Source organism: Channa argus, chromosome 14 (assembly GCF_033026475.1).
Source record: "Channa argus isolate prfri chromosome 14, Channa argus male v1.0, whole genome shotgun sequence".
Lineage (NCBI taxonomy): Eukaryota > Metazoa > Chordata > Actinopteri > Anabantiformes > Channidae > Channa > Channa argus.
This window is the reverse complement of record NC_090210.1, coordinates 17,965,704-17,986,437: the sequence shown is the minus strand read 5'-3', so window position 1 is coordinate 17,986,437 and position 20,734 is coordinate 17,965,704. Positions and strand designations below refer to the sequence as shown.

Here is a 20,734-nt window from a genome sequence, read left to right as displayed (position 1 = left end):
TTTGCAGAGATTGATGATTTCCACAAAGTGGGGCCTTGTTGAGGTCTCGCAAACTGCAAAATATAAAAAATATGCATCAACAGTAACGTTATCAGAAACTACAGCTTGTTACGTATCTAGTGTTTGTTGAAAATGTTACAAACAAGTCTCCTAAGCTAATGTACATGTGAGTAATAGTTGAGCGTGATGGGATTGTTGTTGAAAAAGCTTTAAAGTAGTGCAGTCAAGAGGAAAAATCACAGAATCCTTCATGCACGCAGATATTTTTTTGAATGAGGTGCCAACCTATCCTGAAGGCAAAGGTGATAGATCACCTGACATCTACATAACAATTACTAAGGCATTAATGACAAATATAAATACTGATGGACACTTGGAATTGTACTAAACATGCCTAATAGGTGCACCAACTTTAGAGGAGAGTTAGGTTACAGCTTGAAAAGCATTTCGATGTCGAAGCTTCGTTTCTTCTTGTTTATATCATAATAATGCTGACAAATGTGCTGCGCATGTTGAGGCAGAAAGTGATGGCTGGCTGGCATCATGGGGAGAAATTTTAGCCTGCTTTTGTCTAAGGGAAAAGCCACGAAAGGAAAATGTGAGACTGGAAAACAATATGTGGAAATATCCCTTTATGCTTAAAGAAATGTGATGAATTACAGACAATATGATGTTTAAATGTGATTATAATTAAAAATGTAGAAAATTAGGATATTAAATGTTACAGGAGATTTTAAAATCTGTTTTCACTTATGTAGTACTTTACTACTTTATCAACACCCAGTATTCTCAATCACACACCCTCACGTTCAGTATCTTGCCTAAGGATAAGTGAACACGTGACAGTAGGAGCTGGGGATCGAACCACTGACTCTGCATTTGGTGGACGACCGATCACCCATTGTTTGCTATTGTTGCATGTCTGCCACTTCCATGACACAAAAGCTTCTGTATAGAAGCTCAGTGTCAATGACTTGACATGTATGAAAGAATTATGAATCGCAGTTGCTATGAGAGAACAGAACAATCAACAAAATAAGACAGATGAAAGTAGTCATAAATCAATGCATACCACAAACGTTTTTGGAAATGATATCATATTTATGAACACAATATTTTGTATTGTTTTATGAACCCACCACAGACTTGCATAACAGCTCAGTTCAGTCTGTATTTGCAGACTTATTGCATTGTGTATTATTATATAACAGAATTATTTTGTTTCACCGTGCAAGTAATGAGTAGTTTTGTAATAATAAACATTTTGAAGAAAAATCAGGATGAAAGTAAAAAAAAATGTATGTACATCAAACAAGAATTCAGTAAGAGATGAATGAAAGAAAATATGTTATTACATATATAATTTCTTCATATGCAGACTGCATACAGGGATGACATACCCCAAAACTAAGTATTCAATCTACTACAATTCTTTATCTGTTTGTGACTGACATTTGACTCATTTTGACAAAAGAAAGTTCAAATTTCTGCTGCTTTACTGAAATGTGAAATTACTCACGTAGTTTAAATACAACTCTCACTGTTGTTTTCTTGGTGGCCAAAATATGCCAAGTACAGTCAAAGGCGATTTCCCTGTCTACACTGTCATTTACCGTAACTTGCATAGGCATGACTGCATCCATTCACAACCATAATCAAATCTAATACCGCGTTCTGCCTTCTTAACTTTGCAAAAATCCTAATAAATTATCAGTTGAATAGATCAACACTCTTGGAAATATGCTTGTTCACCCTCCTTTCAAAGGGCAGACGGAAACATTGTAGTATGGAGTTGCAGCTGTTTGCCCAGAATAGAGACTGGAATAGGGAAAGCGCTACCTGCCTTTATAAACGTTTCAAAAAATATGCTCACAAGCACATTTCTGTGATATTTTAAATTTGATAAACAGCACTTTATGTGTACCTCTGTGTAGCATCTCCACAGCTGAGTATACCTGGAAATGTGACGACAAGGATGTCAAATCTGGTTCATAGAGCTTTTTTTAAAAGTTTGGACTTGACAACTCTAATTGGTTGCTCCTATTCCCAGTCTTGATGCTAAGCTGGGCTACTTGCCTCCTGACATCAGCTGCATTCATGACAAACAGATTGTTAGTAACCATCTTATGAGGTACTTTAAAAAAGGGCAAATATACCAAAATATGTGAGTTTTTTTAATTAAGCCAACTACATGATGATACAGACAACAGAATGTTTTTTGTTTAACGTGCCGTCTGAGCCGGCTCTCCATTGGAGTCTGTTCTGCAACTCTTTTGTGAATATCTGGCTGCAGCCCAGAGCTTCCACTGACTTCTTCTTTTGGATGCGATGTAGCAAAATCCGGTATGCTCCAGTAACAGGGCTTCTCAGGTCTAAGCCGTTGTTGAGGACATGGACCTTGGTGATGCCGAGGTCCTCCAGCACTGCCTTCACATTCATTTCATCTGAGGTGAGGATGTAGGTGGGATCCACTAGAGGGGAGGGTGTAGGGCTACAAAAGGGGTAAGGCCGGGGGTACTCAATGCCTTTCATCCAGTTGCTGGCCATAATTTGTGCCATAGTGAGCCGGTCAACAGGCACCGGCCTTAGAAGACCCTTAATGATCTCCTGACATGCTTCAGGTACATAGGAGGGAATGGCATATGAACCCTGCAGGATACAACACCTAAGCCTGCCTGTGTTTGTAGCTTTGAATGGCATAGTAGCAGTCACCATGAAGTACAGCAAAATACCCAGTGCCCAGAAATCTGCGTATTGGCCAATGTAACCTTTGTCTTTGAAGAGCTCGGGGGCTGCATAAGGCGGAGAGCCACAGAAGGTGTGAAGGACATCACTGGGGCAGCAAGATGTGCTAAAGCCAAAGTCACCTACTTTAATGCAGTAAGTGCTTGTGTAGAAAATATTCTCAGCCTTCAGGTCCCTGTGGACAATATTGTTATCGTGCTGGGAAAAGAAAAGAAAAAAACACAGATGAATGTTTAAAACTCAGTTTTGCTGCAGGGTAGTCATTAAGCCTACCCATTACCTAGACATGTTATTCAACAGCTCTAAAACAGAGGGTCATCTACCTTTCTTTTAAAATATAACAACAACGAACCTGCTCATAATGCCCACTGGTGTCTTACCATGTACTTGATTGCAGACAGGATTTGTGAAAACACTAGCTTGCCTTCCAGGTCCGACATGCGCCCCCTGGTGCTGATACGGGAGAACAGCTCCCCTTCACTAGCGTACTCCATCACCAGGTAGAGCCGCTTGAACGTCTCCACCACCTCATACAGCCGCACTATGTTGGGATGGGCCAGCTTCTCCATGCAAGAGATTTCTGATGTAAAAAGTGCTTGTGAACGCTTGCCCAGACGAACCTTATCCAGGATTTTTACTGCCACTCTTTCTGTCAGGTGAAGACAGACATGGGCAAAGGCAGTTAGGCAACAAGGAGTTCATCTGACCTAAATTTATTTTCTCTACCTTTGCTATTATTTAATCTTCCTTGTCTTTTTTTAAAAATCTCTTTATGGTATGATTTATGTTATGATTAGTAATTCCTGCAAAATGTTTGCTCGTTACAACCCGGAGACTGTGGGGGACTAAAGACAAACAGTAGGGATTAGTGGGTGGCTGACTGATGAGATTATGTATTATCTTCTGACATCTGGAGTAAACCAGACTGGACTTACATAGTGTAATATGGTGCATTAAGCTGACTGAATTAGTTATAAACCTGCTTGACAGTCCTTTTCTTTAAAGAACAAATGTCTGAGTCTTCAGCAGTTTGAGTTACATGGCAACATGAGAAATGCTTCAATCTACAAAGGTCAAACTCTCCAAAACCTATTTTACTAACATTATCAAACATGTTGTCCTGTGATTATACCTTATCCTATGATCAGGTGAGTTTCACGCCATTACAAAACTGGGATTCTGTATCACAGTTGTACTAAAACATACTCAAGTTCAACAGGTAGTTCATAAATTAATACATACACTTAGTAAAAGCGTGTTTGAAGCATATATTTTTCTTTTAGTCAACAAAGCCAATAAAAGGACCAAAATCAGCGTCTATTCCTCTTTTTCTTTAGTTCTGGTCACTTTTTTCAATTCAATTCAATTAAACTTTGACCTTTTTTGTTTCTCTATTTGTATTTATATATTTATCTTTTATATTTAAGCAGTAATAACTCTAATTTCAAACTCAAACTGTTTTATTTAATATGTAACAACTGACACGCAACAGTGATCCAAATGTTTTCCATGAAATGTTGTGAGTTTCTGAGCAGCTTATTATCACATGAACAGACTTTTTTTATGTAATAACTGATACACGCTTATACATGCTCCAGACTTAAGCAAACATTTAAAATGATTTTATGGTGTCAACAGAAACTACAATAATATTAAAGTTAATCCCATCACATAACTGAAGGTTTTAATCTACCTGGTCACTGACGCTGTGAAAATGGTGGCAAAGTAGGAGAGCAGCCGGTATCTCACCTTTGGTCAGGTCATGTATCCCCAGTCTAACCTGGGAGAAGTTTCCCGAGCCGATCTCCCCTCTCAGCTCGTACAACCCCACCCGTCGTCCAAATGTCAGGTCATTCATCACCCTCTCCGAATGGGTCAGATCATACAAGGCCTTTCCAAATGCAGTGTGCTGCATGGCCTCCTCCTCTGTCATGTTCTCCTTGTCCTCCATGTTTTTCCCAACTTTCGGGGACGTCAGTGTGAAGAACACTTCCTGGTGTTGATTTCTCCTCAAGTAGGCCCCTGAGATGGATAAAGCAATTCACGTTAGTGTCGTGCATTCATTTTTTACCCAATTACACTGTGTATAAAGTTAAACAAAGTCCTTCCCAATAATAAAATTGTCCTGTTTGAACTTAGTGATTATTTCTGTACTCACATGTTTTCCCCTTTATGTTCTTCTTGCTCCTTTCTGTGTTGATGACATGGTTCCTGTTGTTCAAATACATGATTGCTAACTCCAACACCAGAGACAACTCTTTCCTTTGTAATCTCTTTAGACTTGAGAAAACAGTCAGACAGTAAATTACCAAGAAAACAAATGTCTACAGAGCCTAAACTGGATAAAAAAGGATGTAAGGTGCATGATGTGAAATGAAAACTATCAGCATGTGTCTGTGAAAATCCTCAAAGAGGATGAGAACTGCTTCCCCAGATGCTCTATGCTGCAGTGTTGTCTCCTGGTGTATAGTCCAGAAATACTGTCCCGTAATCCCAGACCATTGGACTCCTCCCTCCCCAGACAGACAAAAGACAGGCTTTACAGACGCTTCTTTAAGCACTAGACATGAACGTAGATTCCTATTCAGGGGCTTGAACAGGACATAGATGGGATTACCTTTCATTGTGAACATGACCATCCTTATGCAAGTTATAGCTGCTTTTTTTTTTTTTTTTTTTAATCCAAACATTCTTATCTTATTATTTCCTGTAGTTGGTGACAGTGCTGCCTAATCATCAAATTAAACACATTTAGAAATACTGACTAAAATTAACACACTACAAGTTACAAAAAGAGTGGGAGGCGCTGCTTTTACAAAGCAAACTATCAGTATATTCCATCAAATCAAAAGACTTTCACTATGTCTCCACTGAAGAAAAGACGACACTGGGCCGGTAACACTGTGACCCAGACACTGACCATGACACCAAACAAGACCAGACCAGACAGACTGCACAGACTGAAGATGAACCGTCTGTTACCTGTCACTCCCGTCAACCTCTGCCATCTAAACTGGACACAGGGATTGTTTAGCAAACATGCATAAGCCGCATGTCCGAGTATGGAATGACTCGTTGTAATCCAATCATGACCTCAGTGATCATCTCAGCACGTGCAATGTAGTCCTCTAAGAAAGACTAGAGGGACGAGAGGCTGCATTCCTTCTGCAAAAAGATGTTACTTAACCAATGTTCCAAGACCCAATATTTCAGTGCAAGGTTCTTCAAATCCAGACTGAGTTAACAAGAAAAAGAAAACAGTTAATGGGTGCCAGAGTTAGTGAAGGAAAATCCATATCTGCGCTCTGTTAGAGACAACTGATGTAAAGCATAATGCAAAGCATTCTAAGGCAGTTCCTTCTTGAAGAGATTTGCAAGCAAAACTGAGTAATGGACAGAAGTAGCACCTATTTCTGAAAGAAACTCATTGATTGTTCACAAATACCTGAAAACCAACAAACTGGTGCTGATTAATGCAGGAAACATCCAGGAAACAGTCCACCAGCTGTTTTGTATTGTATCATAAAATCTTCCTCAAACTAATTAAACACAAAAGCGGATTTTTTTTCTTTCTTTAGAGTGAAAGGATAAATGTTTCTGCTAAATAATGACTTTAATATTTTACACAATAATCAAAAAGATTCATAGGTTTTTGACAACAAACTTCCTGATTTACATAATTAAATTAAGCAATTACTAAGAGCAGGCTTATGATAGAATTTCAGCAAGATTTGTTGTAACTTAATGAAAGGAAACACCTGAAACTGTGGCAGGCCTCACCTTAATCAAGGGGTCTGATTGCTGATGACTGTCCTAACGATGATCCGTTGATCCTGCAAAAATGAGGGGATCACATCAACACTTCAAAGAGGGACTAACACCTTATTAAGATATTTATTGGAAATAATCGCAATTCATGTGATTAAAAAGCAAAGGTTTGTACAACATGAAAATCAAGTATGTAAGCTGCTCTATTTATCTAATCAATAATAGGATAATAAGATAATAATAGGATTTAAAAAAACGGGTGCATTCTTGTATTCTTACTAAAACAGCCTTCTTTCACTTTTCTCTGAGAAAAAGAAACTGGGGTTTGAGGGGAGAGGTCTGGCCATTTGGTTGTTCACCATGAATAAACACAGAGGTGCTGGAGTTTTCTGAAGGCAGGCTCAGAGCCCCACGCTGATCCTTCTTTATGAGTTTGGGCCGGGTTTTGTTTTAAGTCAGAGGTGCTAAACACCTTCCCCCTGAGATAAAGTTGATTAATGCCTTTGATTGAGCGACACTTTAATGGCTTGAGGCTACTTAAGCACTTCATTAGGGTGTGTTTGACCTGGTTGACACACTGTAGTCGCTGGGTCCTCTTGCAACAGAAAGAGCGATTCCCTTTGAAGTGGTCCCTGTTTGTAAGAGCACCGTCCCAAAAGGCTTTCAGCATGGAAATTTGATTAGATTTTTGACTCCACACCACTCTGAGACCTTGGTTTTCAGTGACATTTGGGGCTGAAGCTTAATCCTGTATAAATATCAAAGGAAAGAGAGAGAAGAGGGACTCTCAGGATCAGGCAGCTAAGGAGTGGATCTGGATTAAAGCCATGGACGTACCCCAGCAGTTGCTTCTCCTCCTGTGTGTCCACCTGAGCTGTAAGTACTACTTTCTTTACACTACTGCTGCTGTGACATAGGTAAAGAAGCAGCTATTAACTAGACTGATGTTCTTAAAATGTTCTCATCAGCTTGTCCAGAACTTGTGTTTTGTGATGCGGCCAGTCGTGTGTATGACATGTTCACATTTATTTTTGCAACAGAGAAACTGAGAAAAATTGAGTCAAAATGTTGTTTCTTGCAAATTTGCTGATTGCAATTAGCCAATTGCAAATTTTTTTTCTTACAGTAAATAATATTTGTATGTAATTTTCTTACATTTAATATTTCTATACATGTGGTGCCCAAATAACAGCAAGCAAAAATGTTTCATGAGTAATTTTCCTAGATAAAATAAATTTCTGCACAATTCCGTTCTGTGATTGACATTATGTCATTAATTCATGTCAATCTCTAACGATATTTAAACCTAATTCAGGACATAATACATTTGTAAGTCTCTGATGATACTGAAACGTGCTTGTTTTGTGTTTTCTAGTGACAGGGGTGTTGAGCAAACACATAGATCACAGAAACCTGTTCACACAGAGAGTGTGCTGCAAAAGACAGAGCCACTTTGTGTACATTGGACAAGGTAAAGCACTAAACTTCAGAGAATGTACAAAAATGTGTTGTTGTTTTTTTCCCGTCTCTATTACGTTTATAATATTCTAATAATGATTTATTATATATTCCATGTTTCAATAAATTAGAAAAGTAAAATATTGTGTTAATTATCAGCAGTGACCCTGCCAATTGAAATCTCATCTATTTCGCCTCTCTCTCTGTGCTCAGACATCTCTGGGAGCCCTGTCAGTATAGATGTGGGAATGTGCAGGTCTCGCTGTGGAGGAGCATCCAGGCCATCTCATGAAGCGGGGCAGCAGGGATTCTCAAAACACGCATCAATGCTGGAATTTCTCAGGAGCAAAAAAGTACGTGGAGTTTCTAAACTTGGCCACAAGGGCGCGCTGTAACTCTGAGTCTGTCTGTAAGGCCTCTGTTTGGTTATATAAAATCACTGGGACGTGTCAGCAGATGTTAAACCGTATCATCGCAAGATTTTATATTTTTAGATCTATAAACACAAATCACAAGTGCTTATAAACTTGTGATTTGTATTTAATGATGCACAGAGTTGCATAAAAGCGCATAAAACGTAATATTTTTGGACATGTCTGACCCAAACTATCCTATGATCTTCTCCACCTTTAAAAGATGAAGACGCGGGGACTGGCGGCTCCAGAGAGCGCAGAGACGCTACCCTCTTGTGGGGTGAACCAGGCGTGTGGACCGACCGGAATGCGTGTGGAACGGGCCCATCTTCTGGAAGGTCCCCGAGAGGTGGAGGTCATCGAGGAGTGCCACTGTGAGATAAAGCTAACTCACTGTATCCGCGTCCCCGCACTGAGGACATATTACTCCGAGACACCCTACGAGACTGTGATCGACGTGGGAGGGTGCTCTCGGTCCAAGGGCTCTCCAGGTGCGTGTGTCAACCTGAGCACATAACACTTTACATCACACTTTGCATATTTTCTCTTCCAATAAAATAAAAGTGTAGGACACTCAAGAGTCATTCATATTTGTAAAACAAGTGGGTGCTTTTATAGTTTTATTGTTACCTAGTTATGTCCAATGTAAGATAGTAAATAAACAAAAACCTTTGTTAGACAGAAAGAAATTACACAATTTTCTCTGCCAGTCATAACAATTAGTTCAAAATAAACTTAAGTGCATCTCATCACAACTAGGTAAAAGGGCACAATGCAAAAACCTTAAAGTGGGCTATATTTGTGGTTTGCCTAAAAGACAAAACAGCCTTTATGTTTGACCAATAACGAAAAAAAAGTTCTGAAAAGCAGATGAGCACAAATCTTTTACAACATAATCATTTATTTAAAATCCACGATTATAAATGAGCTGCTGTCTGTGTCCAACACTTTCTGTGTTGTACATTCACAGAGGGATTCTCTTGTGTTCCCACTAAGTTTGACTCAGCCTTGGTTGAAACCCCCAACAAAGTGGACCTCATCCAAACTGTGGCAGGCTGTGAGCTGAAGGAGAGCTGCTACAGGGTCCCATATGTGGAGTATTACTATGAAACAGTCGACCATGCTGATGGAGTCAAAGAGGAGAGGCTCAAAGTAAGTGTGAACTTTACAGTTGAACTAAAAACACATTTTTTTAAGCTCATCCAAAGTTTATCATGCACCTCAAAACATACTCAGGCATGACATACTCAGGACTGTAGGGGTGATTAATTTGTGATGCTAATTTGACATTCTCCTTTGTAACCTTCCTGAGAGGCAAAGGGGGTCTAGATGGGTGCCAGACAATAGTTAAAAGCACAGCACTTAATTAGGCCATTCCACTGGCCAGTGGCTGGCACCACACGCCCTGGTGGGAAAGACTTCAGGATGTGCTGAGTACGTGTGCATAGTCAGCCACAATACACATATTAGACTAGCAGTTTTTAATATGAGAATATGGACATTTCATGGTACATGAAGAAAAAAAACATGTCTATTTAAGCCAAAACTTCTCCAACACATATTAGAGAAAATAACTTTCTACGTGGGACCATAAAATCCATTTGCAGAAAAACATTAAAACTGGAATCTAAATATTTTATGGCTCATATTTGTTTTCAAAACAAATTGGGATTTGAACACATTCTTCCCCCCCCCTTAACAGTTCAGTTAAAGGAACTTTCTGCATGCGCTGCCTTGTCAGTACCACTGAAATAGTAGTTGTCTAATTAATAAATAGGTACAAGGAATAATTTTGATTGAATTCCTATGCACAGTCTTAGTCTGTAGCACCTCAGCTCCAGAACTGTGAATAGAGTGCAAGCACAAATGGCTTCTGCAGGTGTGAAATCAGAGCAGTTAACATGCTGAACAGCAGCTGACTGCCATCTCAACTGGGTCAATATTTGTGCCCAGCTGTGAGCTGATTGCCTTCTCTTTGTGTTGCTAATTTTCCACAGGAAATAGATGTGGGCACATGTTTGGGAGGCTGCACAACAGGAAACCGATGCCTTCTCAGGTAAATACGAACACAGCTGCTACACACGCCTCCTCTGACACTCTCCTGACAATTGCCTGTGAACTCTGACACCTGGTGCACTGAGCATGTTGGTCCTTTTACTTTCACTCCTACACCAAATGTCTCTCAAATCCCCTCTGCTGTATGTTTGAGATGGTTCTGGGCTTTTTACAGTGTCAGGAAAAGGTCCACATTCTGGTCAGCACGGTGGTGGAGTGGTTAGTGCTGCCGCCTCACAGTTAGAAGGTTTAAATCTACTTGCCGGCTGCAGCCTTTCTGTGTGGAGTCTGCACATTCTCCCGTGCTTGCGCGGGTTTCCTCCGGGTACTCCGGTTTCCACCCACAGTCCAACAACATGCATGGAAGATTAATTGGAGACTCTAAATTGCCCTTAGGTGTGAATGGGAATGAGAATTGTTGTCCGTAAGACAGTTTCATGACACTGAAAAATGATAAGCAGTTAAAGATAAAGGATGGATCGATCTTCATCTTAAAAAAGAAAGCAGAAACTAAAGGTTTACAATAAAAGTACAATATTTTCCACTTAACTGTGGCAAACTAAAAGTAAAAGTAGCCTACAATGGAAATACTTATTTACTTAACACCTTCTTATAAGATTCTGTGTTTCAATGACTGCATCATGCAAATATTTTGCATGCATTTTGGATTTTTTTTTTAAATTGTAGCCTCAAAGTCAGGATTTGTGTCTTTGTTTAATTGTTTTCTGACTGAACCGAATGCCTTTTCCATGGCTGCAGTGGGGGTTTAGAGGCATGCAGTGTGAAATGATTGTTTACTACAGTGCACAAAGTGACTTCATTGTTTTATCTATTTTCTGTGGCAGGAGTCCATCTGATCCAAAAATGTGCCACTTGTGGGATGAGAGACAGTCCAGCTCCTGTGTTCCTCAGAGCTATGAGAGTCACACCTTTCTTAACCAGCATGGTCAACTTCGCACAGTCCTCTCCATCACTTCCTGCCTTTGCCAGAACTGAATATGTCCCCTGAACCCAATACTGTTTATCATTTAAGACTATTATACTTTAAAGTATTATTTTTATTACATGTAATATATGTAAAAATGATTTAAAAGGATTATTTTGTAAATAAATTGAATACCATAACTATCTGTGAGGACTTGTAATTGGACCATTGTCCAACACAGTTTGAAACACAAACGTATGGCAGTTAGCCAAATCACATGACACAGAAAACATGTCACTTCAGACATTTTACTGTAAAACGGTGAGTTTCCCTTATGTGAGTTTGTAGTTATTATTCTTACTATTACAAGGATACATAGATTCAAACAAACTATGAGTCGAGCAAATTCATTGCATCCACCCTGTATGACATAAAATAAATTACTTCCAGTTAGTGGTGACTCTTGAGCACGGACAATATATATTATATATGAACATTATATAAAAAGCAGACATTAACACTATGGCACAGTGCAACTGTGTGTGGCAGTCAATATACATTTGAACCTGGATGGAGGTCTAAAGTTTCAAAGGATAAGGATGGAGCTTTGAAGGTGCAACAGAAAGTAGGACACAAAAACCAAAACAAGTTGGCAAATGCCTCTAAAACAACACACGTGCAGGTTCTAAATAGCTTCTTATTTTGATAAGAGTGTGTGAAACAAACGGTTGTCTCTCACAGTTTTCTTTGTCGTCTAGAGAAAGAAGAGGTTTTAGGGCTTGTTTGCAAGGTGTGATGAGAAACAAAAACTTTCATCTCTTAAATGTTTATTAGGTGGGGGAGCCTTACTTTAAAAAAATATATATATCAAGCTGTTTTTTGCGTGTGCGTAATTGTGCGTAAAGTTCAAGCGCGCCAAAAGGTACGGGGGGGCTATTTCTGGACCTCCTACGAAGACGAGGGAGGGGGATGGAGAAATGAATACTAAAAAACAAGTTTAAAGGATTAATTACATTTAAAGAATTGTCCTCAGGGGTATTGATTGTCCAATCTAAAAATATGAATGAAGGGTAAATATTGGACCAAAACATGAATTCTACATTTAGGAAGCAATAATGCGAATAAAAGCCCATTATTACGATCTTTGGGGAATTAATTACATACGTTAAATCCTAAATGTCTCAAATTTGATTAAATAAGAATAAAAGTGTCGGAAAGCCCTTTAATAACGACGTCACGATCCGCAGGAATTCTGGTCCAGCTGGAGATTATTTAAAAATAAAACAGCAAAATTTGGTGATTATCCGGCTGTAACTGGATAAGTCGTAATGTAAATCTCGGGATGTGTAGTCAGCGACACCTGTGTCTTTGTTGAAGTAATGTGTTCCCACCTGAGACACTGTGGCCATTATTCTAAATGGATGGATTCGTTTAGGCGCAGTTAACCTCCCGCGGCGAGTGCGCTTCCTCAGAGATCAGCTCCAAGCAAAACCTGTCCACAGCTGAAGTGTTGTTTTTTTCCAAAATAAAATGGTATATCAAGGAAAACGTAAATTCTAGAACAGAATAACCACTGCTCTTTGAGTATAGAGCTTTTGTCCAAAGGCCAAATGTAGTTTATTTGACCCTTTATTGCCAGACGTGCTGACAATGGGTTTGAATGAAATCTACAATCGGGTTCACACCTTGTTAACACCGCCATTAGTCCGCCTTTACATTCGATGATTGGTGATTTACATTTGCGACCAAACAGCATCTTTACTGCTATTTACCAAAGCTTTAGGGGCACTGAAGAGGAAACGGGGGCATTTGATATAAAAGTCGACTTCCTGAGACCCTGGCCACTCCAAATCCAAGTTGTTTGCTGTCTGTGCGGTTGGAGGACGTCCATGCACCAGAAATGTTCCTCTCTGTGGTCAGCTTCGCCGCTTTAGTGTGCACTGTCGCTGCGCGGCCTTCACTCAACTACCTGGCAAATCTGGAAAATCCTTTCACCGCAGAGAATGACTCAGAAGAGGTTCGCTCGGCTGCCATTAAGAGACTTCTGGAGGTTTTTGGGATGGAGGGCCCCCCTGCTATATATGGACACAAGCAGCCACCTCAGTACATGCTTGATTTGTACAACACGGTTGCTGACGTGGACGGCGTGACCAAGGACCCTTATCTTTTGGAGGGAAATACTGTCCGCAGTTTCTTTGACAGAAGTGAGTTGGCATTTGGTTTTGCGTGCATCATCCGCCGGGTAACATACAGGTGGGATTTTAAATCACCATTATTTCTGATGTCTAATTCAATCATTTCCCTTGCAGTGCACAGCGACCAGGTGGAGTTCAGGTTCGATTTGTCAACGGTGGCCAGGACCGAGAAAATTCTCACAGCAGAGCTTCACCTTTTCAAGCTGCGACCTCATGCAACACAGACATTCAACAGGCATCACTTCTCTCAGGTATGGAACCGATACAAATAAAAGTATCCACTAGAAATACCCTGAATTTACCCAAATGCACCACTGACCTTCACTGTATCTTTTAGGTCAGTGTTTATCAGCTGCTTGACACCACCAAAACCAACACCACACAGGAGAAGAAACTGCTGTCTTCACGACTCATCCCAGTCCACTCAACTGGCTGGGAGGTGTTCACCATCACACAAGCTGTAAGCCCGAGCTTTTCTTCACAGCCTACATCTGTAAGCAAACACTGAACACTTTTGATTTTTACTGAGTAATGTGAATTTCTCCATGAAGGTTCGCTCCTGGATGGTGGATGAAGACAGTAACCTGGGGCTTCAAGTTGTTGTTAGGACCCTGGGAGGAAACCAGATGGACATGAGACTGATTCGATTTGCTTCAGGACGCAATCATCACCTGAGCAAGCAGCCCATGTTGGTGCTCTTCACTGACGACGGCCGCCGCTCCACTAGTCTTGAAAGTACAGGTGAGACTAACGAGTGTTTTCTATAATATCACCATTTCTAATTATAAGATCAGTGAAAGTGGTAAGAATCAACTCATTGGGACAATGAGTGCACACATTTCTAATGCAATCGGATGTGTAGTGCTATCAAAATCTGTCCACTGAGGGGTGTCTGTAATTGTAATTGATTTTTCACCCAAATCATTTAAAAAAGAACTATGTGAGAAGGAAGATTAGAAAAATACATACAAATATAAACTAACCCCAAAGAATATTGCCACTTTGGTGGACCCAAAACAAAGCTCGTCTTTGCATTTTGGGAACCGGCTAAGCTCATGCAACACAGTGTGCTGTAAATATTGCGTGTCTAACAAAATGCTCTTCCCCCCCATTAGACCCAAATCATACCACAACCACTGGGAGTCTGCTTCATGCCCCATTGTCAGGTCCACCCTCCCGCAGTGCACGCTCTCTGGACTCCAGCGAGGAGGAACGGACATCGATGTCCTGCCAGCGGCTGCCCCTGTACGTTGACTTTGAGGAGATTGGCTGGTCGGGCTGGATTGTCTCTCCCAGGGGTTACAATGCTTACCACTGCAAAGGTTCCTGCCCCTTCCCCCTGGGTCAGAACATGAGGCCAACCAACCATGCCACCGTCCAATCCATCATTAACGCCCTGAAACTGATCAAAGGCATCGAGACGCCATGCTGCGTGCCCGACAAGCTCTTCTCCATCAACTTGCTCTACTTTGACGATGATGAGAATGTGGTACTGAAACAGTATAACGACATGGTGGCAGGAAGCTGTGGCTGCCACTGACAACAACCAGTCACCGGTGATGGGACTCACAGATATTCATGAAAATATTATTGTAAATAGGGTAAAGCCAACTGCTTGTACAGCTAATGAGATATGTGCTGGGTCCCACACATGACATTGTAATATATGTAAATATCTATAAATTATAATATATGGCAGTAATGTAAGTGATATTGTGTGAAGTATGTAAATGTGTATATTTTGTGTTGTCTGTTGTGAATGATGATACAGTCAGAATACATGCTGTAAATAAACATTACACAGTGAAGTTCTTTGGAAAATAGCTCTTATTCACAAATGCTGAATATAACCAAACAATAATGTACTGGTACAGAATTGGACATAAAGAAGCAAGCACGACCTCTCTAGAATTAAGTATTAGAAAATATTTAATGCTAAAACAAGAATCTGGCTACTGATTCAATGGTTTAAAAACATTCTTCTCCTTCAAACGGAAAGCCCACAGTCTCTCTCATTGTTACCTATGGCAGACAGAAATAAAATTAACCATTCAAAAAGGTAACAGACTAAAGGAAACTGAAATAAAGCTTCTTATTAAAGTGGTGGGCCACCATGTGAAACCAGAAGAGTTCAAATGTGCCTTTGCATTGTTCTCCAACAAGTCTCTGGAGCTCTACTGGAGGGATTGAGCAGCATTCTTCCGAATGATATGCCCTCATTTGGTGTTATTATTGATGGTGGTGAAGAGTGCTAAGTGCTGTCCTTTCAAAATCTCCTATTGGTGTTTGGCTGGTTTGAGCTTTGCTGACTGCGAAGGACAAAGCACATTTTCAATGTGAATTTAAAGGCTCAGTTGAACCATGTAGTACACGTGTGAAAGCATCATTATCGTTTTCTCTACTCATTTACTCAGGTTTGCTGTCCTTTAATCTGTGACCCGTTGGCACATTTTAAAAGGTTCTTTCCAAAAGCACCTGCATTCAGTGCTTCTACAGAATTTCATAATTCAGTGATACCTTGGTTTCAGTTACCACCTAAATGTTCAAAGAGCCACAATCACCAGACTACCAACAATAATGTTTAATACCGAAGCTAAAACTCTAAAACCCCTATAAATAGTACAGATTATCTTGGGGAAACATTACACAGTCATACGGGTGCATGACTGTGTAATGTTTCTTCTACACCCTTACTTTCTACCTTGCTATTGTACTGAACTATGTAATAGAGGAATCTGCCTCCTGCACGGGCACTGAACACTGATTCTGGACATAATTTATGGGTTGTAGAAGTGTCCAACTATTAGTTAATTCAGAAGAAATCTACTTTGTGTCACAGATAATTTGGTAACTTTTTGTAGAATATTTTGGTGGGCACTTCCAACCCCCTCACTGTGAACCTTTGACATTGAGATCGTTAACAAAAAGTAGTTCATTTAGGGAACTAGTTTTGCTAAATAAAAAACTGCATTAAAATTATAATGTTACCATTGTTTGCAACACTGACGGATAAAATAGCTGTATGGTGTCTCCTTTGTCAAACAAGAAGGAATAAATTCATGTGTCCTCTCCGCTATTACTCATGTAGTAACAAAATAAAGTCAAACTTTCATGGTTACCAAACGTAGTTCTTGTAAAAATCTAAATGTACTGAATTATATAGATATCCAATAACCAAGTTCTCAACTGAAACAAAACTTGTCTATCATCAAAAACTCTATTTGCCCACTACAAAACCCTATCTCTATAAAGTGTAACCTGAGCAGGGAGCGAGGCGTTGGCCATAGAGTGGCACCAAAGGGGGTTGATACCACTTGACATGATGCTGGACGACAGCCCTTGCTCATTGTCAAAGGGGCTGCTTTTCACAATGGAGAAAACGCTGAAATGCTGCCATTATAATGGGGACCAAAGGGCCCTGTGGCAGCCAGACACCCGATCTCTCTTTTGGCTCTGGCTTCCTTTTGTCCCAGTATTTCATATCTGGCATTTCCACACTCCCTAAATTTGCACCTGAAGCTGGAGCAGCGATGGACCTAAAGCCAAGTGTCTGCAGGCTCAGACATGGGGAATAAACAGACCATCTTTACAGCGCAGCAGCTAGATGCCTATCAGGTTGGTGTCCATCCTGCTACTTTCTGAATGAGACCATTATCTTCACCTCGTTTTTAAGTAGTGCACCGCTAATCAATGCGTACTATCGACCTCTGTAAACAAATGTACGCAGAACCGGGTCTATGACTTGTTTATGACTAAATGAAAACACGAAGAAGAACCAGAGTCATGTGGTGCACCTGTCAGGGTGGTGCTGAACAAGGTCGAAGTTTGAATTATGTAACCTGCATTTCAAGCCAGTGATGGAAGGTAAATAAGGACATTTACTAATAGTTACCTTACTGTAGTACAGTACAATTTTAAGGCACTTATACTATAAAGCATTTATCATTGTTCTACACACAGGTGCATTTCATCAAGTACTTTACATTTTACTCCACCGCATGTATTTGACCCTGTAAAGTTCCTGTTCCGATTAAAAAACAACCCGAAAATAAATAATAAAAGTCAAAAGTAGGAATATTAATGTTAATTCAAGAATAATGAACCAATACTTCAATGTTTCCATAATAAATACTTTTACGTTTATATATTTATAGATGATTATTAAAGATTTTTTGTTGCACTTTTCATATCTAAACTTACCTATTTTTACTTTCACTTCACTATTACAAATGTACATTTAATTGTTAGTTATATTGCTGAAATTATAATTAATTACTAAAGAGATAACTAAGCACCACACTGTATGAGAAGCTGCATCCTTCTAGTATTTGTAATAACTGTACTTACTTGCCACGTTCGACTTTGCAGGACTGTACATACTTTACGAGAAAAGAGATTCTTAGGTGAGTATACAATTAGTTTTGTACATTTTTATCAAACCGCAGTCATATAATTCCTTATTCACTGCTTCTATAGCTGAATTTCATTTTATTCTGCACATTACCACCACTGTAACTGTAGCTCCAAAATAATGACCCCACACAATATAAAAAGCATTTTGTAAATCAATATTGTAAGGAAATATTGTAAACCTTTCCCTAGACTCTTCTACCGCTATCGAGATTTGGCACCGCAGCTTGTTCCGCTTGACTACACCAACCACCCAGATGTGAAGTTACCATATGAGCTGATCGGCAGCATGCCAGAGCTGAAGGTAGAGCCGCTGGTTCACACACAGCCTGCAGACCTACTCTCTCCCTGTGTTCCCAATCCATAATTAATAGCCAACTAATAGACAGAATTCTTTGAAAGGTTATATGTTACCTGACTCCTTTAAACTTGAAGAAAGCAGGTGGGTCCCTCAGGGCACACGTGTTGGAAATGAATCAATTATCTGCCTCTTTACACAGTGACAGCAAGGTAAACAAGTGTGATAACACACTGGTCACTGGGAAAGGGTATTTCCTGAGAAAGGGAGAGTGAGACTGTTAGGATTATATTTTCCCTCATTATTATTCGCAATAGTGACAGTTTAAGAATTCTATGATTCCTCATTTAAACAAAACCGTAACTTAAAAAAACTCACAGAAACAAACTTTCACACAAGTCCTGATGTCCCCTCTTTCCAGGACAACCCATTTCGACAGAGGATTGCTGAGGTTTTCTCTGAGGACGGAGAGGGAAACATGACACTGGATGACTTCTTAGACATGTTTTCAGTTCTGAGTGAGATGGCCCCACGTGACCTCAAGGCCTACTACGCTTTCAAAATTTATGGTAAACTATGGTACAGTTAAAAAAGTAAAGCCAGGATTTGGTACTTTGCTGCAATTCATCTCTTCATGCTTTTGCTGAATGCAATTCACACCCAGACTACTGTCACAAATACTAGATGTCCTTTGAGTCCTTCACAAGGACAGTGGGACATGTGCATTAGTTTTCAAACTGAGGCTGTTGGGAATACAGGGCTGTATTATGGAAATACAGAGCTGCATAGTGTCGTAAAGAGCCAATGCAGTTCATGTGAGAGGTCTCCAGGATAAAACTCCAGTGCTGCATAGTGGAATAAATGCATATTTAAGCCCAGTCAGGAAAGAGATGGGATGCCATTTGCTTTATTACAAGTCAGAGTACCATCAAAATGATTTTGAAGCCATTATTTTGTTTCTTTATCAGTAGTCTCTGTATCTGCAAATATTAATGAAGGGATGTTGCTTTTGTTTGCAAATCCCTCACAGATAGAGACTTATACTTTGTGACTGTGACACCACAACATTAAAGAACAGGTTTGGATTTTATCAACTGAGTGTCAAGACATCACTGAGGTACCCATACGAAAACTGAAGCAGGTTTTACTTGTTGTAATAATTTCTTATGTTAAAACGGGCCTCTAACAGATGTGAGTGATGGGGGCCAAAATTGACAGTCCCCCATGACTGATGGATGTTAGAACGCACAACACGACTGGTTCTCGTTGGATGTGGAAAGGTTGTTTAATGTATTGTGATAAAAGCTATTTTGAGGGTTTCTCAGTTGTTGAATGGGGAACAGAACATCAGGGTTAACACATGGACCTTTTCTGAAGAAGCTCAGTACTAAAATTGGCTCCACAAATTTACTATGAACATTCCTCCCCCTGGTTTTACCAACAGTGTATGAAACACAGGAATCATGCATTTTAATACGCTGCCCCTGAACTGTATGATAAGAGAACATGCACGATGTAGGATTATGCAGCTGAAAGGATGACAGATGGTGCATGGAAAGTTGTAAATGATTAACAAGCCCATTATGGAGGCAAAGAGCTGATCTAAGCTTAGTTTGCGCTCAACAGCGGTAACCCCCTCTAATTAACAACTGCTGACAGATGAAAAAGTTACATGCAGATGGTCTCAGTGATGGGTCAAAGTTTCTTTTATCATTCACTACCAACAGAGGAGAAAAGCAAGAGAGAAAAATTAAGATGCATTAGCTCAGATACCTGAAATAACCTCTCTAATGAAGGATTGTGTGTGTTGCCTGATTTTAGTTCAACCTAAATACAAATGTAGTCACAAGATACATGCTGCCAAAGATAACATAACTTTATTCTGACTACGGAGGATAACTTAGCGCCCTAACATTTATCTAAATTTTTTGTGGTCAATGAATGTAAGAAGACAATCAGTCACAATTTCCTAAAGCCCAAGTCAGCATATTGAAATACATGGCTTTGTTCAATCGTATCAGTCCAAAGACAACAAACCTTAGTTGACATTAACAAAAAAGGCATGACCTTATTTTCCATCTCTTGTAAGATTTCAACAATGACGACTTCCTATGCAAGTCAGATCTGGAGAAGACCCTGAACAAACTGACTCGCAACGAGCTGACGGAGGATGAGGTGAGGATGGTGTGTGAGAAGGTGATCGATGAAGCTGACCTGGACAATGATGGACGTCTGTCACTGGAGGACTTTCAGCACATGATTGTCAGAGCTCCAGACTTCCTAAGGTAACACCCATCTATATACAACAGACAAGACATCTTTGCTGCATGTTTTGGTATTTGGTTTATGGCTATTATGTGCCTTCACTTACATGGTTTCTCCTTGTCCTGAGTGCTAAAGAGAAAATACAGCCTGAATCTGTCTGTTTCTGTTTACAGCACATTCCACATAAGGATATAAAGAAATG

The 20,734-nt window shown here is 39.9% G+C and overlaps 4 protein-coding genes across 5 annotated transcripts; 3 read left to right on the top strand and 1 right to left on the bottom strand.

The window, feature by feature from the left end:
- Positions 1-2,022: 2,022 nt before the first annotated feature.
- Positions 2,023-5,093, bottom strand: LOC137098567 (serine/threonine-protein kinase NIM1-like). The gene is made up of 4 exons (XM_067474924.1): positions 4,904-5,093; positions 4,495-4,767; positions 3,126-3,394; positions 2,023-2,943 (listed from the first exon to the last, which is right to left on the bottom strand). The coding sequence occupies exons 1-4, from the start codon at positions 4,971-4,973 to the stop codon at positions 2,188-2,190; spliced, it is 1,368 nt and encodes a 455-aa protein (XP_067331025.1). The 5' UTR covers positions 4,974-5,093; the 3' UTR covers positions 2,023-2,187.
- Positions 5,094-7,340: 2,247 nt separating this feature from the next.
- pnhd (pinhead) lies at positions 7,341-11,436 on the top strand. The gene is made up of 7 exons (XM_067474686.1): positions 7,341-7,389; positions 7,889-7,984; positions 8,185-8,333; positions 8,608-8,875; positions 9,355-9,536; positions 10,382-10,440; positions 11,285-11,436. The coding sequence occupies exons 1-7, from the start codon at positions 7,341-7,343 to the stop codon at positions 11,433-11,435; spliced, it is 954 nt and encodes a 317-aa protein (XP_067330787.1). The 3' UTR covers position 11,436.
- A 1,828-nt stretch (positions 11,437-13,264) lies between these two features.
- On the top strand, positions 13,265-15,099 carry admp (anti-dorsalizing morphogenic protein). Its single transcript, XM_067475826.1, has 5 exons — positions 13,265-13,568; positions 13,674-13,810; positions 13,897-14,019; positions 14,111-14,300; positions 14,675-15,099. Exons 1-5 carry the CDS (start codon positions 13,265-13,267, stop codon positions 15,097-15,099), a joined length of 1,179 nt encoding a protein of 392 aa, XP_067331927.1.
- Positions 15,100-17,123: 2,024 nt separating this feature from the next.
- cib3 (calcium and integrin binding family member 3) lies at positions 17,124-20,727 on the top strand. 2 transcript variants are annotated; one of them, XM_067474977.1, is made up of 6 exons: positions 17,124-17,174; positions 17,928-17,962; positions 18,162-18,273; positions 18,689-18,836; positions 20,357-20,552; positions 20,706-20,727. In XM_067474977.1, the coding sequence occupies exons 1-6, from the start codon at positions 17,124-17,126 to the stop codon at positions 20,725-20,727; spliced, it is 564 nt and encodes a 187-aa protein (XP_067331078.1). The 2 variants fall into 2 exon arrangements, with proteins under 2 accessions (XP_067331078.1, XP_067331079.1); XM_067474978.1 differs by lacking the exons at positions 17,928-17,962; positions 18,162-18,273.
- The last annotated feature ends 7 nt before the right edge of the window (positions 20,728-20,734 follow it).

Bases quoted from the DNA above. Each gene is read 5' to 3' on its own strand.
- pnhd (XM_067474686.1), top strand. From the start codon at position 7,341: ATGGACGTACCCCAGCAGTTGCTTCTCCTCCTGTGTGTCCACCTGAGC. The intron at 7,985-8,184 runs GTAAAGCACTAA...CTCTGTGCTCAG, and splicing joins CTTTGTGTACATTGGACAAG to ACATCTCTGGGAGCCCTGTC. The intron at 8,876-9,354 runs GTGCGTGTGTCA...GTACATTCACAG, and splicing joins TCGGTCCAAGGGCTCTCCAG to AGGGATTCTCTTGTGTTCCC.
- LOC137098567 (XM_067474924.1), bottom strand. From the start codon at position 4,973: ATGTATTTGAACAACAGGAACCATGTCATCAACACAGAAAGGAGCAAG. The intron at 4,768-4,903 runs GTGAGTACAGAA...TATCCATCTCAG, and splicing joins GAACATAAAGGGGAAAACAT to GGGCCTACTTGAGGAGAAAT. The intron at 2,944-3,125 runs GTAAGACACCAG...TTCTTTTCCCAG, and splicing joins TGTCTGCAATCAAGTACATG to CACGATAACAATATTGTCCA.
- admp (XM_067475826.1), top strand. From the start codon at position 13,265: ATGTTCCTCTCTGTGGTCAGCTTCGCCGCTTTAGTGTGCACTGTCGCT. The intron at 13,569-13,673 runs GTGAGTTGGCAT...TTTCCCTTGCAG, and splicing joins CCGCAGTTTCTTTGACAGAA to TGCACAGCGACCAGGTGGAG. The intron at 13,811-13,896 runs GTATGGAACCGA...TGTATCTTTTAG, and splicing joins ACAGGCATCACTTCTCTCAG to GTCAGTGTTTATCAGCTGCT.
- cib3 (XM_067474977.1), top strand. From the start codon at position 17,124: ATGGGGAATAAACAGACCATCTTTACAGCGCAGCAGCTAGATGCCTAT. The intron at 17,963-18,161 runs GTGAGTATACAA...ACCTTTCCCTAG, and splicing joins ACGAGAAAAGAGATTCTTAG to ACTCTTCTACCGCTATCGAG. The intron at 18,274-18,688 runs GTAGAGCCGCTG...CCCTCTTTCCAG, and splicing joins GCAGCATGCCAGAGCTGAAG to GACAACCCATTTCGACAGAG.